This window comes from Herpailurus yagouaroundi, unplaced genomic scaffold (assembly GCF_014898765.1).
Source record: "Herpailurus yagouaroundi ecotype Mexico unplaced genomic scaffold, PumYag 438, whole genome shotgun sequence".
NCBI classification, from domain to species: Eukaryota; Metazoa; Chordata; class Mammalia; order Carnivora; family Felidae; genus Herpailurus; species Herpailurus yagouaroundi.
Genome location: NW_024412655.1, coordinates 673344 through 686643, shown reverse-complemented (window position 1 = coordinate 686643; position 13300 = coordinate 673344). Strand labels below are relative to the sequence as shown.

Sequence of the window (13300 nt, the reverse complement as noted above, 5' to 3'; positions counted from 1 at the left end):
CCTCCCCCTGCCCCCGGCCCTCGGCAAGCGGGCTCCGGCTCCCCCTCCCGGCCGCCGCGGCCACTGCGCCCGCCCGGCCGCGGCCCGGAGGCCCCAAAAGGCCCCTCCTTCGTCTCTGGGCCTCGCGCCCCCGCAAGGGCCAGGGACCCAGTGATTAGTCCTGCCGGGCCAGCAGGTGGCAGAGAATGCTGCGACGGGGGTGTCCTAGGGCAGGGTGGCGTCCCGGGCCTCGCAGTAGGTGCTTGGAGAGATGGGAGCTGGCCGGGCACCTGCCCGCCAACAGGGCTGACGCACCACCCCGCACACAGGTGACCCTACCCACCGGTGCCTCGCGGTTACTTTGCAGCTGTAGCCCCTCTCCCTCCCGGGCACATGGGAGCAGCAGGCGAGCAGGTAGTGAAGTCTTCACACAGGGCCCCATCCCAGCTGAGCCCAGGCCTCTGATCTCAGGCCACCCGCCTTCCACCCAACAAATAAACTGAGCTCTGAGAAGCCACCAGAACAGTACGTATGTGTTACACGCGGTAGGGGCGAGGGGAACAGGGAGTCACTGTGCCCACGCACAGGGAAGGCACCCACTGGCCAGGGTGCATCAGGGGCCAGCCCAAAGTCAGTGGGGTCTAGGCCTGGGCAGACTCTGGGGACGGTGATGCTGAAGGGTCCGGTGGGGCCAGGCCTGTGCGCTGGATGCTGTCCTCATACTTCTGGCGGCCGAGCTCCAACACCGCCCTCACCTCTTCGGCTACGTCCAGCCGGTCACTCTGCTCCAAGGCCTGGACGAGGCGCCCCACGGCCCCCGGCTGCCCGGCCTGGCGCTCAGCCCAGGAGAAGAGCATGTGACGGATCTGGCCGTCCAGGTCGTCCCTGGGGGGGGGGGCAGGGGGAGTGGTGACCCAGAGGCCCAGCCGCCACACCCAACGTTCTGCTCGCCCTCCTAGGGCGGGTTCCCTGCTCCCTAGGTGGGATGTGGCCAGACCCTCCCTTTCCTGCCCGTTGGCCCTGTCCCCACCCGCCTGGGGCAGAACTTCAGCCAGCCTCAGGGAAGGTCCTCCTGGCGGCTGCCAGGACCCAGGCCTGAGGCTGGTCCAAAGCCAGCATTAGCAGGCCCGGAGGAACTCACCGGAACTCATGCCTGATGCGCTGCAGCTCACGGTAGGGCATGCCGAGGTGCAGGGCCACAGCTGGCCAGTCAGGGCCCAAGCGTCCGGCCACATTCAGCAGGTTGCTCTGGGTCAGGAAGCCGGTCTCAGCATCACCCAGGTTCAAAGGTGCCAGGGAGAGACTAGTCCCCTGCCCCTGCCCTGGCGCCTTGGACCCCCGCAGTCTCTGTGAGGAGGAAGGGGTGCAGTGAGCCCTGCCCTCTGCCCCCCCCCCCGGCCTCCCCGCTCCCGGCCTCTGTGCCACCCCTGCCCCCTTCACACACACTGCCCCCCACCCCAGGCCACACCGGCAGCTTGATGGGCAGAGTGGCCATCCACGGGCTGTCTGTGCCCTTCCGGTGCCGGGCCGCCTCGGCCTCCTCGGGCACGTCCTCGGGCACTGCTCCCCGGTAGAAGGACACCTGGGGATGGGATGAGGTGGGGCTCAGTGTTCTGGCCTCTGCCCAGGCAGCCTGCCTGGCTCCCTGCCCACTTGACCCACCTGGCCCCTCACAGCCTGAGCCTGTCGGTCCAGGGTTGTGGTCACATACACCTCCTTCACGTTCTTCAGGTGCGAGTAAAAGACAAAGCAGACCCTGCCCTGCACGCAGTCTGGGCGGTCTGGGGGCGGGGATGGGTTCAGCGGGGAGCCTGGGGAACAGACCCCAGCGTCCACCCACCGCCCCCAAGGAGGGGGGGGCATACCAGCATCCACGTCAATACCCTTCTCGAAGGCAGCGAAGAATTTTTCGCCCTCGAACATCTCCACCGTGTCAGAGGGCTCGGGGCCTCGGTACCGCTCCAGCAGCCGCCGCAGGGTGGCATCCACCTGGGGGGGGGGGAGGGGGCGCCCGCTGGCTCGGAGCTCCACGCCCGCACCCCCGCACCCGGACCTCACCCCTCGGCCCTGGCAGACGCCCACCTTGCTGAGGGGCAGACACTGCAGCAGCACCTGCTCGGGGTCGCGGCGTCGCTGCAGCGCGATGAGGCTCACGCGGTGTAGCCGCAGCCGCTCCCAGGCCTTGCGGGCCAGGCCCTCCACGCGGGTCTTGGCGGTGTACCAGAGCCAGTACCTGCGGGGCTGCGCGTGAGTGTGGCCGGGACGAGCGTCCTGCGGGGAGGGGCCGAGGGAGCGGGGGGGGATGGGGGGGCACTGACCAGGAGAAGTGCGTGACCCGGAAGCGAGCATACAGGTGGGTGAGCTCCAGGGCCACCTGAGTGGTGATGTCATCCCACGTGGCTTCGGGAGGGGTCCGGTACAGCAGGTGAAGGCACGAGCGATCCAGACTGAGGCCTAGGGACGCGAGGGGGTGGGAGGCTGAGGCCACCCGCGCAGGGGCTCCCCGTCTGAGCGCTGCCCCCTCAACCCAGCGGCCAGGAACTCAGGTGGGCCGGCCGAGCGGACGGCCGCCTCTCACCTGTGACGCCGGGGGGCAGAGGCAGCTGCACTGTGACCGGCTGGAGGAAGCTGGGGGGGCCGCTCTGGGAGAGGCAGAGCAGGGGGCTGGCCGCCGCCCCGGGCTCCTCCAGCAGGGCCCGAAGCTCCCCGCTGGCCATGCGCACCACCTGGGGCAGAGAGGCCACCTGAAGGCTCACCTTTGTCTTGAGGCGGCCCCCACCGCCCGCCCTGGCCCTGCCTGTACCTGCATATAGACCTGCCGAGGCTGGTCAGTGGCCCCAGGGGGGAATGTGACCTTGACCCCAGGATGTCCCGAGGAGTACAGCAACGTCCCCTCTGGTGGCACCAGGCAGGCATTGGACACAGGACGCGAAACCACGAGGAACCATGAGAAGTGGGGCACCTGGCAGTGGGCCCAGAGCCGCTGGGCACGGGGGACGGGAGTCAGAGGGAACAGGGTCAGAGCGGGGACGGGGTCTGGGCAGAGCCGTCGGGCGGAGGCGGGGGTAGGGCCACAGTGGCTCTCACCTTGGGTGTCTCTTCTTCCAGATGAGTCTCCAGGTCACTCCAGCTGTCATCATTCAGGGTCCTGACCACCACCTCACGGCAACGCCGGGCCCGCGGGGGCACAAAGAGCAGCCACAGGCCCACCTCCTGCCAGGCAAGGGTGGCGTGAGCGCTGGGCCCGGGCCTGGGCCCTCATCACCTGCACCCCACCCCTGACTTGTTCTGGGCGTGCCTGCTGGAAGGCCACCCCGTGGGGCTGCAGCTCCAGGACGTGGCTGAGCAGAGAGTCGTGGGGACCCAAGGGGACGAGTCGCGGCTCCGGCAGCCGTAGTCGATAGCGGATGCTGACAGGGGTGGCAGTGGCCCCAGCAGGGAACTGCAGGCGGACGCCACAGGCCAAGGTCACCGAGCAGCCTTGGGGGGTCACGAGGAAGCTGCATGACAGGGCGGACATCCAGTCAGACACAGAAGGCATGTGTGCATCTGAGTTGGGCACCCCTAGGAAACCGTGGGAGACCCCGGAGGCATGAGCAAGGTGTCCATCAGGGACAGGGTGACAGGGCCAGGACATGCTTGTCTGGCCCCATCTCTCCTCCCCAACACACCTGTCCAAATCTGAGTTCAGGAACAGTCTGGGCATTTCTGGGATCGTCGGTGTCCCTATGGAGGGACAGGAAAGCTGTTAGAACAGCCAGGGCACCTGCCCCCTCGGCCTGTCTGTGGCCTGACCTCCCCCAGCAACAGGCCTACCTGGGGGACTGGGGAGGGCAGGCGGGGCCTCGCCCAGGGGGTTCCCCCGAAGGCGCACAAAGGGGGCGTCCAGTAGCTCAGGGGGCACGTCCCGGAGCTGGTTGTCCCTCAGATCTAGGCGGGTGAGCAGCGGGAGGTGGGCCAGGCTGGTGGGCACCGAGGTCAGGAGGTTGCTGTGCAAAACAAGCAGCCGCAAGGACCGCAGCCCCGCTGCGGGCAGGTGCCAGCTCAGGGCCAGCAGAGGGCTGCGCAGGGCCACCCCAGCCCTGGCCAGGACGGGACACTCGCACTAGTCCTGTCTCCGCCCGCTCCGGCCAGACTCAGGGGGCTTGGGAAGTCTGTGCAGGGGCCTCCACAGCTGGGGAAGGGAAGGCAGGCAAGGATCACCTAGGGGGGTGGAGGCTCCGGGGTGGGCCAAGCCTGTGTGTGCAGGGGCCCCTGTGGAGGACAAGGGGGCCCACGTGAGAGTGGAGGCCAGGGCACTCCCCGTCAGGCCCAGGGAGCCAAGAGGGCCACGGCTCCTACTCACCAAGGGAGGCTGGGAGGCTCTGCAGCCGGTTGGAGGCCAGGTTGAGCTCGGTGAGGCTGCTCAGGCCTCCAATCTCAGGGGGCAGAGTGTCCAGAAGGTTCTGTGAGAGATCGAGGCACTGAAGGGTGGTCAGGGCTCCCAGCGCTTTGGGCAGCGTTCGCAGGCAGTTGTGGGTCACATAGAGGAAGGTGAGGGCGGGAAGGGCGCCCAGAGCCTCAGGGAGCTCTGAGAGGTGGTTGTGGGAGAGCAGGAGGGTGCTCAGACCATGCATCTGGGGGATGCAGCCCGGCAGCGTCTCCAGGCTGTTGAAGCTCAGGTCTAGGTGGGCCAAGTGGGTCAGGCCACTCAGGCCAGCAGGCAGTGTGGTCAGGGAGCCCCGGAGGCAGGCACCCAGCACATCCCGCTGTTGCCCACCTGGAAAGGGGAAAGGCGAAAGGGGGAAGGCAGATGTGGCCCTCAGAGCCACAGTCAGGTCCCCGCTCAGAGGCACAGACTTCTCCTAACCCCACCCACACGGGGACAGACTGAGACGCCAGCAGACGGACACTGCAGGCTCATCTGGGCTGACAGCCATCACCCACGACCTGCCCCAGGAAAGACAGCCACGCTAGGGTCGGCTGGGAGCTGCGGTGTCCAGGAGCCCGGGCCCAGCCAGCTGCACCCTGTGAGGGGGTGGGACCAGGTGGGGCTCACCTCTGAGGACCAGGGAGCGAAGATGCCGCAAGCTGCGCGGCACCTGGGCCAGGGTGGTCTCTAGCAGCCGAGGGTCCTCGTGGCTGCTCAGTTGCATGAACTGCACCTCCAGCAGCTGCGGGGACTGCCGGGCACACAGGTGTAGCAGCCGCTGGCAGCCCCCAGGGTACAGGTCCAGGCTCAGCCGGCTCCCAACCAGGAGAGGGGGGTCCCCGGGTTCTGCGTCCACAGCATCCACAGCATCTACAGCATCTTGTGCGGCATCTTCTGTAGCAGCTGCCTCGGGCTCCAGCCCCTCCGCCACCGCAGCCATCGCCCACTGGCCGTCCTCGGGGGCCAGACATGTCCCAGCCTGCCAGGCAGGCCTGCTCAGACAGGGCCTGGGAAGGCTGCAGAGTCAGGGGGAGGAGTGGGAGGGAGTGGGACTGGGCCCTCCTCCTGCTCAGGGGAATGGAGACTCCGGCTGGAGGGGAGTCCTTGAGCCAGGCCAGACGACCCACAGAGCCCAGGGCCTCGGCTGCACAGATCTTTGCTGGAACAGGGCTGGGAAATGAGCGCCCTAGAGCTAGGAGGGCAGCACGCAGGGAGGCCTGTGTGCAGAGGAGCCTGGGAAACCTGCTGGGGCGGGGGTAGTGGGAGAGGAGGGAGAAGCGAGGCTTCGCATCCCAATTCTGGACACTGGCACAAGGGACTCCTAGAGCCGTCAGCCCATCCTGGAGCTGTCAGCTCATCCTGGCCGTCTCCCTTCCCCGCCCCTTTCAGAGTTCTGGGTCCAGCCCCACCTCCAGCCTTCACACCCACGAGCTTTGACCAGAGGTCAGGGACTCTTATCTGCCGCGTGGAGGCAGTGGCCCAGACGTGGAATAGGGTGATTGTGCCGGCACGTGTCAGAGAAGTGAATGAGTGTGTGGGGTGATGGGACCCCACTTCGTGACCGCTGGAGGAGGGTTCTCCCACGCTTCCCGGTCGGAAGATGAAGGCAGTGGTCTGCACACTCAGAGCTCCGACCGCCTGGGGGCCGGTCCTGGCCCCGAGAGCACCCCCGACCCCCACCGTCCCCACCGCCCGCCAGCGCCCCGCGCGCGTACCTGCCTTCCAGGCTGTGCGCGGTCCCCGGTGCGCGTCCGGCGCCGGGTTTCCGCCGGTGAGTTCCCGGAGCGGGCCGGGACTCCCGGTCCCACCCAGTCAGGACACCCCTAGCTCTGTGGCGGGACCGCAGGCAACGGCCTCGGGGTCCCTCCCCGCCCCGCCTGCCCTCTGCCAGCCTGCAGCCCCGGAGACGCGGCCGCGGACCCCAACCGGCAGCCGCCAGCCCAGCTGCACTCGGCTTCCTGTTAGTCTGTCTCAGTCCAGCCTCTCCCGCCGCGAGGGCCCGCGTAGCGGCTGGGAAACCCGCCCTTTCAGAGGTTCCTGGCCCTCGGGCCCGCCCTGCTCCGGAGCTGGGCATTCTGGGCCCCTGTCAGAGTGAGCTGGTGCAAATCTCGGCACGGAGGAAGGCTTTGGGGGCCGATCGCAGCTGCTGCCAGAAGCCAGAGCTCTAAACGGGCCGCTTCCCAGCCAGCCTCAGGGGCCTCCTTCTCCCCGGAGCCTTCCTGGGGCTCCTCTAGAGACCTTGTCCCAGCTCCTGTGATCCTATTAACTGGCAATCGCTCTGGGCCAAGTGACCCAGCAGTGGGCTTCCCCGCACGTTGCCTTTTTCAATCTTTGCACCTCGAAGGAAAGGAAATGGAGGCTATGACAGATTAGATCTTGCCCAAGGACTCATAGCCGGTAAGGGCCAAAGCCAAGAACTTCAGACTAGGTCTGGCTCTCAGAGCCTGCCGTCCCTGTGTTCATTTGCCCACACTGCCGCACCCTCTTTCCTCCGATTCCCTAGCTATCACCGTCCCTTCCCCCAGGATGGGCAGTTCTGCCAGGCCCCCACTTTCCTGGCTCCTGTCCCCCACTCAGTTTCTACGTAGCTGCCGGAAGTCTTAAAATAAATCACAGGAATACTATTCAGCTTTAAAAGGGAACAAAATTGGGATACGCGCACACACGCATTACAACGTGCGTGAACCTTCAGAAGATCGTTAAACGAAAGATCAGATCCAGAAGGGCAAACGCTGTGTGCTTTCTCTAATACGAGGTCCCCAGAGTAGCCAAATTCATAGAGACAAAAAAATTAAGATGGCAGGAGCCAGGAACCGGAAGAGAAAATAGGGAGTTACTGTCTAATCCAACTTGGGAAGATGGAAAACAGTCTGGTGATGGATGACGGGGACAGTTGTGTAATGTGAGTGGACCCAATACGACTGAATCGGGTGATTAAAATGGTAGGTCTCATGTATTATTCTCTCTCTAAAAATAAAAATCACAACCGGCTACTTCCCTGGGTATTGCAGAAGTCCCCTCCTCGCGAGGAGTTTCCCCACTTTACCCCAACCGTGAGACCTTGAACAAGAAAACCTTTCTGCGCCAGACAGCGAGGCCGCCCACAGGAACCGTGTGGTTTGCATGAACACACCCGTGCTTGATGCACTACACCCGAAGGTTGGCCTCGCTGTGACAGCCCCCCACGGGCTGGGCTGGCTCCTGCTTCTGGACCCATCCCCAGCCACGGTGAGGCCTTTGCACCTGACCCTTCTGCCTGGCGCTCGCCCCAGCTCTCAGGGCCACCTCATCCCTTCGAGCTTATCTCGGTCTGGATCGACTCGTTTATTTACTCTGTGTGTTCGCGCGCTCTAAACTTAGGTTCCGGAGAAGCAGGGCCAGGCCTGCTCCCTCTCGCCACGCCAACCGGCGGCGGGGTCCCGGATACCGTGCAGTGAACAAGTGGCACGTGGACACAGAGGTGAGTTCGGAGTCCACACGACCCCGCAGGGGTACAGCCACCAGGCCCAGGCCGCTCGGCTCCGCAGTGTGAGCGCGGGCCGGACTCGCCCACCTCACTGGCCTGGCTGCGCGGGAATACCGCGGGTCCCCACAGTCCCCGCGGCCAGGAACCAACGGGCAGCCAGCCGGCCGCGTGCGTCGGCACAGAAAGCGCGCCCGCACTTCCGGTAGTGGTGCACCATGGGACTTAGAGTCCTCCCACGGCGACGGCCACGTCCGCCGCACAGAGATGTGTGGCGGGAGTCGCGGCCGCGCTGCAAGCTCGCTCGCCCCGCCATCCCAAGAAGGTCGGGGGACACTCCTCCCCGCGTGGTACAGGAAGGCGGCCCTGGAGCTGCCCTTCGCCTTTGCTGCCGCGGGACTGGACGGAGCGAGGCCTCTTCGCCTCCGCCGCCTGGGCGCCGTGTGACGTCACTCGGAGGCGCCCTCGCGGCGCGGCACACGGATCCCGGGGGCTTCTGGGTAGCGGATTACCCCCGCCCCCCGCGCCTGCGACTTCCTTTCCGTCCCTGACGCCGCCGAGGTCGCACGCGTGAGGCTAGTCCGCCGCCGAGTGAGTGGGCGGCGGGGCCAGGGCGCGGGCAGTGGGGGCCGTGGGGGTCCCGGGGAGGGGCGGGCAGGCGCCGGCCGGGTCTTGGAGGGGGCCGGGGCGGACGGCTTCCGAGTCACGCCGCCGCCGTCTCCTCCCGCCTCAGGATGCGCTACGTCGCCTCCTATCTGCTGGCCGCCCTCGGGGGCAATGCCTCCCCCAGTGCCAAGGACATCAAGAAGATTCTGGACAGCGTGGGCATCGAGGCGGACGACGACCGGCTCAACAAGGTAGCCGCCCCGCAGGCCCCGCAGCCCCCGGCTGGCCCGACCCTGTGCATATGGAGGCCTGTGGCCTCGGCGGCGCGGGTTTCACCCTTGAGAAAGCGCGGCTTGGTGTGCTCGGGGCGGGCGCGGGGCTGCTGCGACCCCAAAGAAGGGACAGTGAGGCGGGGGGGGGGGCGTGAGGCGGACTCCAGCCTGGTTCCGGGGACCCGAGATGGAAGTTACAGCGCAGTTTAAAACGTCCAAGTGGCTTTGTGTTAGAGAAGTGGAAAGGGCAGGGCGCGTTTTAATGACGTTGTCTTTCACCCGCCTCACTAACGTTCGGGCGTGTGGCTAGGATAAACCGAGATGCTGTGCGATTCTTGCTCGGGAAATGCCGGGAGTGCTCCGGTTCTCGCTAGCGGCAGGCTTAGATTAGAGAACGCACGTGCGGGCCATAAGGGTTGGGCTGGACAGGGCAGGGCTCGAGGCTCGGGGGCGTTTTCTCTGTGCTCCTTGGTTCTAGGAGGTGAAGTTAGGGTGTGGGGCGCAGTAGTGAGCCTCTGGTAACTGCTGGTTGTGGTTCTAGGTCATCAGTGAGCTGAACGGAAAAAACATCGAAGACGTCATTGCCCAGGGTGAGATTGTGTGCTGGGGGGTTTCGTTCTCGTGGTCCATCCTAATCCCTGCCGGTCAGCCTGTGGCCTGCCAGGTTTCGCTTGTGGACCAGAGCACTCGAGAAGCCTCACCCAGAGAAGTGAGCAGGCTTCAGTGGGCTTGTGCCGGGGATGCTTCTAGACATTCTGTGTGGGAGGGCAGCAGAGGGTGCTGGTGCTGTCACCGGGCCGGCTGCCCACCCCACCTGCAGGGCTCGGAACTGGGTATTATTTCCATCTTAAATATATTTTTTAATGTTTGTTTATTTTTTAAAAGAACGTGCGCGTGAGAGGGAGAGGGAGACAGAGGATCTGTGCGCTGTCGGCACAGAGCCCGATGTGTCACGAACTGTAAAATCATGACGTGAGCCGAAGCCGGATTAACTGACTAAGCCACCCAGACAGCCGGGAATTGGGGTTTTATGAACAGATCTCACCATGTGTTCTCGGGGGGTTGGGAACACCGACTGGGTGTGGGAGAGACCACAGGTCCCTGCCCCTCTTTGCCGGGCAGATGGTTTTCTGGTGGCATGAGGCTGCAGCTGATGGAATTGTTTGGAAGTGGTGCTGTTGGGACGGTGGTTCTATTCCTGTGTGTGTACTTCATGGGGCACAGCCAGCTCGGCAAACAGCTGGGGATGAGGATCTGGACCCAGGTAGCTGACTTAGTCCTGTCCCGGATGTAAATGCATTTGTCCAGCTTCCTTTGGGGTGGGTGTGGTCACCCAGGGGTGTTTTGGGGGGGGGGGGGGGGGGGATTCCTAGACAGTTTCCAGACAGGACATTGTAGGGGGCTGGGGTGCGTGTATGTGGCAGAGGCAGAGCCGCCTGTGTGGGAGGACAGAGAAGCTTGTGACGCTGGCACTTGGTGATGTCTCCCTATATCGGGCAGACTGTCTTGTCCACCCCCACGGGGCCTTCAGGTGAGCACCTGCTCTGATCTCCTCTCCCCTGACTTCCATAGGTATTGGCAAGCTGGCCAGTGTGCCTGCTGGTGGGGCGGTGGCCGTCTCTGCTGCCCCAGGATCTGCAGCTCCCGCTGCTGGTTCCACCCCAGCTGCAGGTAAGTGGAGGCTGGGGCAGGGTCTCTGTTGGGAATCTGGCATGCGCTGTGGGCCTTGCTCACTGTGCCCTTCCTCCCCACAGCAGAGGAGAAGAAAGACGAGAAGAAGGAAGAATCAGAGGAGTCGGATGATGACATGGGATTTGGCTTGTTTGATTAGAGTCCTGCTCTCCTGCAAATAAAACCCTTTTTACGTATTTTTTGAGCGACCTGTGAGTGTTTTGTAAGAGTGCGGCCTTGGCACAGGGCAGGTGTGGGGGAAGAGGGGGTCCCACCGTGGGTGGGCAGGCCTTCATTCCAGGAGAAACCCAAGCCCTTCCTGGTGACGTGAGGAACTGGGGATCTGGTGCAGAGATGGCTACCTGGGATGGGGGGGGGGCACCTCCTATGGATCTAGGGTGCGCCAATCCTTGAGTAGGCTCTGGAGGGAACGTAAGCTTTCTTAGGCACAGTCCTGACTCCTGAGGACTGCCGGGGCCTCCCCAGGAAGCGAAGCCTTCAGGGGACACACAGGAACACTTCAAAGGCAGTAGTGGGTGGTCTGCAGTGCTCTCAGGGGGCTCTGGCTGGTGGAGGCCAGCAGTTGCCCCAAGACTGGTAGCATTTTTCAGTTACACACGAGAAAGAGGTGTGGTGGTGCATGTGCGATCTGTAGGTTTCCCTGTGGAGTCCGGGCTCCAGCTCGTGTTCAAGCTCCACTTTTAATCTCGGCACCTCGGGGCAGTCACGTTCCTGCTCTGAGGCTTGGTTACCACAGCTATCTGACGGTCTGGCCAGATGAGGAAGGGGCTCGTAAGCAGTGATGTTGGGCCATGTGCCCCCTAAGTCCAGGGGCAGGCCTTCCCGTGCCCATCCAGCCACCATCCTGGCCCTGCAGTGGTTTATAGTCTCCTGGGCCTTAGGTCCTCTGCCCACCAATGCCAGACCACTCAGTAGACACTCTGATTCTCCCTCTGATGGCTCTGGGTCAGCACCGGGCTGTACTGTATGTGCATCTCGTGCCAGGCTACAGCTCTGACCTCCTCGTGGCTGGTTCTGCAGGAAACAGGTAAGGAAGGAGCATAAAAGAAACGTCTGGGGGTGGAGGGCCTCTCTCAGGGAGGGAGGATGAGGCCTGTGGGACAGGAGTGTGTATGGGATGGATGTAAGAAAGAAGGCCTGAGGCCCTCCTGGTTACCCGGAGGAGTGGGGACGAGCGTGGGACTCGGGTTTGGGGGAGGAGGTAGAACCCGCCCCTGTGGTCGGTGGGACACGGGCCACGAGGCATCACCGCACGTGTTCCAGCAGCATGTGCTGCAAGGGGCAAGGAGGGTGGGGTTGTGGATGCCCCAGGTTCCCTGGGGGAGGGGGCCTAAAGTCCGTGGGCAGACCTCAGACAGGGAAGAGAAGGGTCCTGTGTGGGATTGGAAGCACGACACCCGCCTGGCAGAATGATTACACAGCAGGTCAGTACTTACACGCTCGGGTCCCGTACCTCTGCTTGAGTAAAACCACCTTTTAGGGGCGCCTGGGTGGCTCAGATGGTTGAGGGTCCTCTTGATTTCAGCTCCGATCATGATCTCACAGTTCCTGGGATCCAGCCCCACGTCTTGGGATTCTTCCCCTGCCTTCTTCCCCACGTGCTCACATGTGCCCTCTCTCAAGATATTTTTTTTTATATGATTACAGAGCAAACACCAGGGTTTTCATCCACACTGGGAGGGAGGGGGGCCACCTCCCACCCCCAGCCAGGGTTCCTGGAAGTGCTGCTATGTTCCTGGCTCCAGAGCAGACAGTCCCAGGGGCCTGGAGAGAGGGATGTGTATCCAAAACAGTGCAACTCTGATGTGGAAATGGGGGCAGAGGTCTCCCGGCACCGGGGCAGGGCCACCCTTCAAGGCCCCACAGTCCCTCAGAAGCAGGAAGGGCCTGGACCCTGGCTTGTCCTTGGAGCAGGTCCCTGGCTCAGCCTGCACCTCTTGGTGGTCACCCTGCTGAACCCCTGGGCTTTCCAGGCCAGCTTTGGGGTGTGCTTCATCCCCACTGTACCATACCTCCTGCCCCCTGCCGCTTCCAGCAGCTTCCCCAAGGTCTCAGTCAGAAGGGGCCTTGATCATCCTGATGGGGCCATAGTCTCTGCACTGTACATCCATCCAAGGCACTTGGGGGTAGAGAAGGTCAATTGGTCTAAGTCAAATTCAGTTAAATATCTGCCGTTTTCCGCTCTCCCAATACCCGGTCTGGGCTCCCCTCCCCACCCCCAAGGCCTTTGTGCCTGCTGTCCCGCAGCCGAGGCAGTCCTGTGCCCTCCACCCCCAGTCCCCCATCAGTCCTCATTTTGAGCTTATGTAAACAATGCCTCCCCCCACCCCTCAAATAGGGCTGGGTCTGGACTGACCCTGCTCCACTGCTCTATCCTGTGCAGTCCCTCTGTCCCACACACCGTTGGTGCCAAGTATGGGTGGCTGAGAGCACAGAGGCTGAGGGATGGACAGCATGACCCAGATGGTCCTGTCCTGGGGAAGCCCTGCTCTGGCTTCTCAGCCTGGGCCTGAAGGGGGTGGGGGGTGCAGTCCTGAGCCGCAGCCCAGACCTCCGTAGCCCTGGCACCGGCTTCTGCCTAGGGTGTGGGTGTTCCTGAGGAGGCAGAGGCATCCCACCGCCCCAGCACAGACCAGCCCCTTGTCTGGAAGGTGGGGTGAGGTGCAGGGCTGGCTCCTGGATCCAAGCCAGACTATGCCTGCCCTACACTCCAGGAGAAAAATGCGGAAGGGTGTGAGGGTGACATCACAGGAGTGCTCCACCTGCTGGGGCAATTAGCGGGGGGGGGGGGGGGGGGGGGGGGCCCCCCCCCACCCACAAAAAAAACAACCCACCCCCGAGTGCAAGAAAATGACCGAACGAGAGAAAGAGAGAGGG

At 64.0% G+C, this 13300-nt stretch overlaps 2 protein-coding genes and 1 non-coding gene across 6 annotated transcripts; 2 read left to right on the top strand and 1 right to left on the bottom strand.

The window, feature by feature from the left end:
• Positions 1-491: 491 nt before the first annotated feature.
• PIDD1 (p53-induced death domain protein 1) lies at positions 492-6579 on the bottom strand. Of its 3 annotated transcripts, none has more exons than XM_040464326.1 (16): positions 6106-6579; positions 5018-5406; positions 4325-4738; positions 3796-4005; positions 3651-3705; positions 3278-3479; positions 3067-3192; positions 2783-2962; positions 2558-2705; positions 2298-2433; positions 2062-2212; positions 1863-1968; positions 1642-1760; positions 1448-1561; positions 1121-1326; positions 492-864 (listed from the first exon to the last, which is right to left on the bottom strand). In XM_040464326.1, the coding sequence occupies exons 1-16, from the start codon at positions 6462-6464 to the stop codon at positions 621-623; spliced, it is 3159 nt and encodes a 1052-aa protein (XP_040320260.1). In that variant the 5' UTR covers positions 6465-6579; the 3' UTR covers positions 492-620. The 3 variants fall into 3 exon arrangements, with proteins under 3 accessions (XP_040320260.1, XP_040320259.1, XP_040320261.1); XM_040464325.1 differs by having other exon boundaries at positions 1845-1968; positions 6106-6578; XM_040464327.1 differs by having other exon boundaries at positions 1845-1968; positions 5018-5369; positions 6106-6212.
• A 1729-nt stretch (positions 6580-8308) lies between these two features.
• Positions 8309-10599, top strand: RPLP2 (ribosomal protein lateral stalk subunit P2). 2 transcript variants are annotated; one of them, XM_040464329.1, is made up of 5 exons: positions 8309-8444; positions 8587-8710; positions 9273-9321; positions 10304-10402; positions 10489-10599. In XM_040464329.1, the coding sequence occupies exons 2-5, from the start codon at positions 8588-8590 to the stop codon at positions 10560-10562; spliced, it is 345 nt and encodes a 114-aa protein (XP_040320263.1). In that variant the 5' UTR covers positions 8309-8444; position 8587; the 3' UTR covers positions 10563-10599. The 2 variants fall into 2 exon arrangements, with proteins under 2 accessions (XP_040320263.1, XP_040320262.1); XM_040464328.1 differs by having other exon boundaries at positions 8310-8444; positions 10486-10599.
• On the top strand, positions 9354-9487 carry LOC121022830 (small nucleolar RNA SNORA52). The gene has a single exon (XR_005787119.1). It is a non-coding gene; the product is annotated as a small nucleolar RNA SNORA52 (small nucleolar RNA).
• Positions 10600-13300: the final 2701 nt, after the last annotated feature.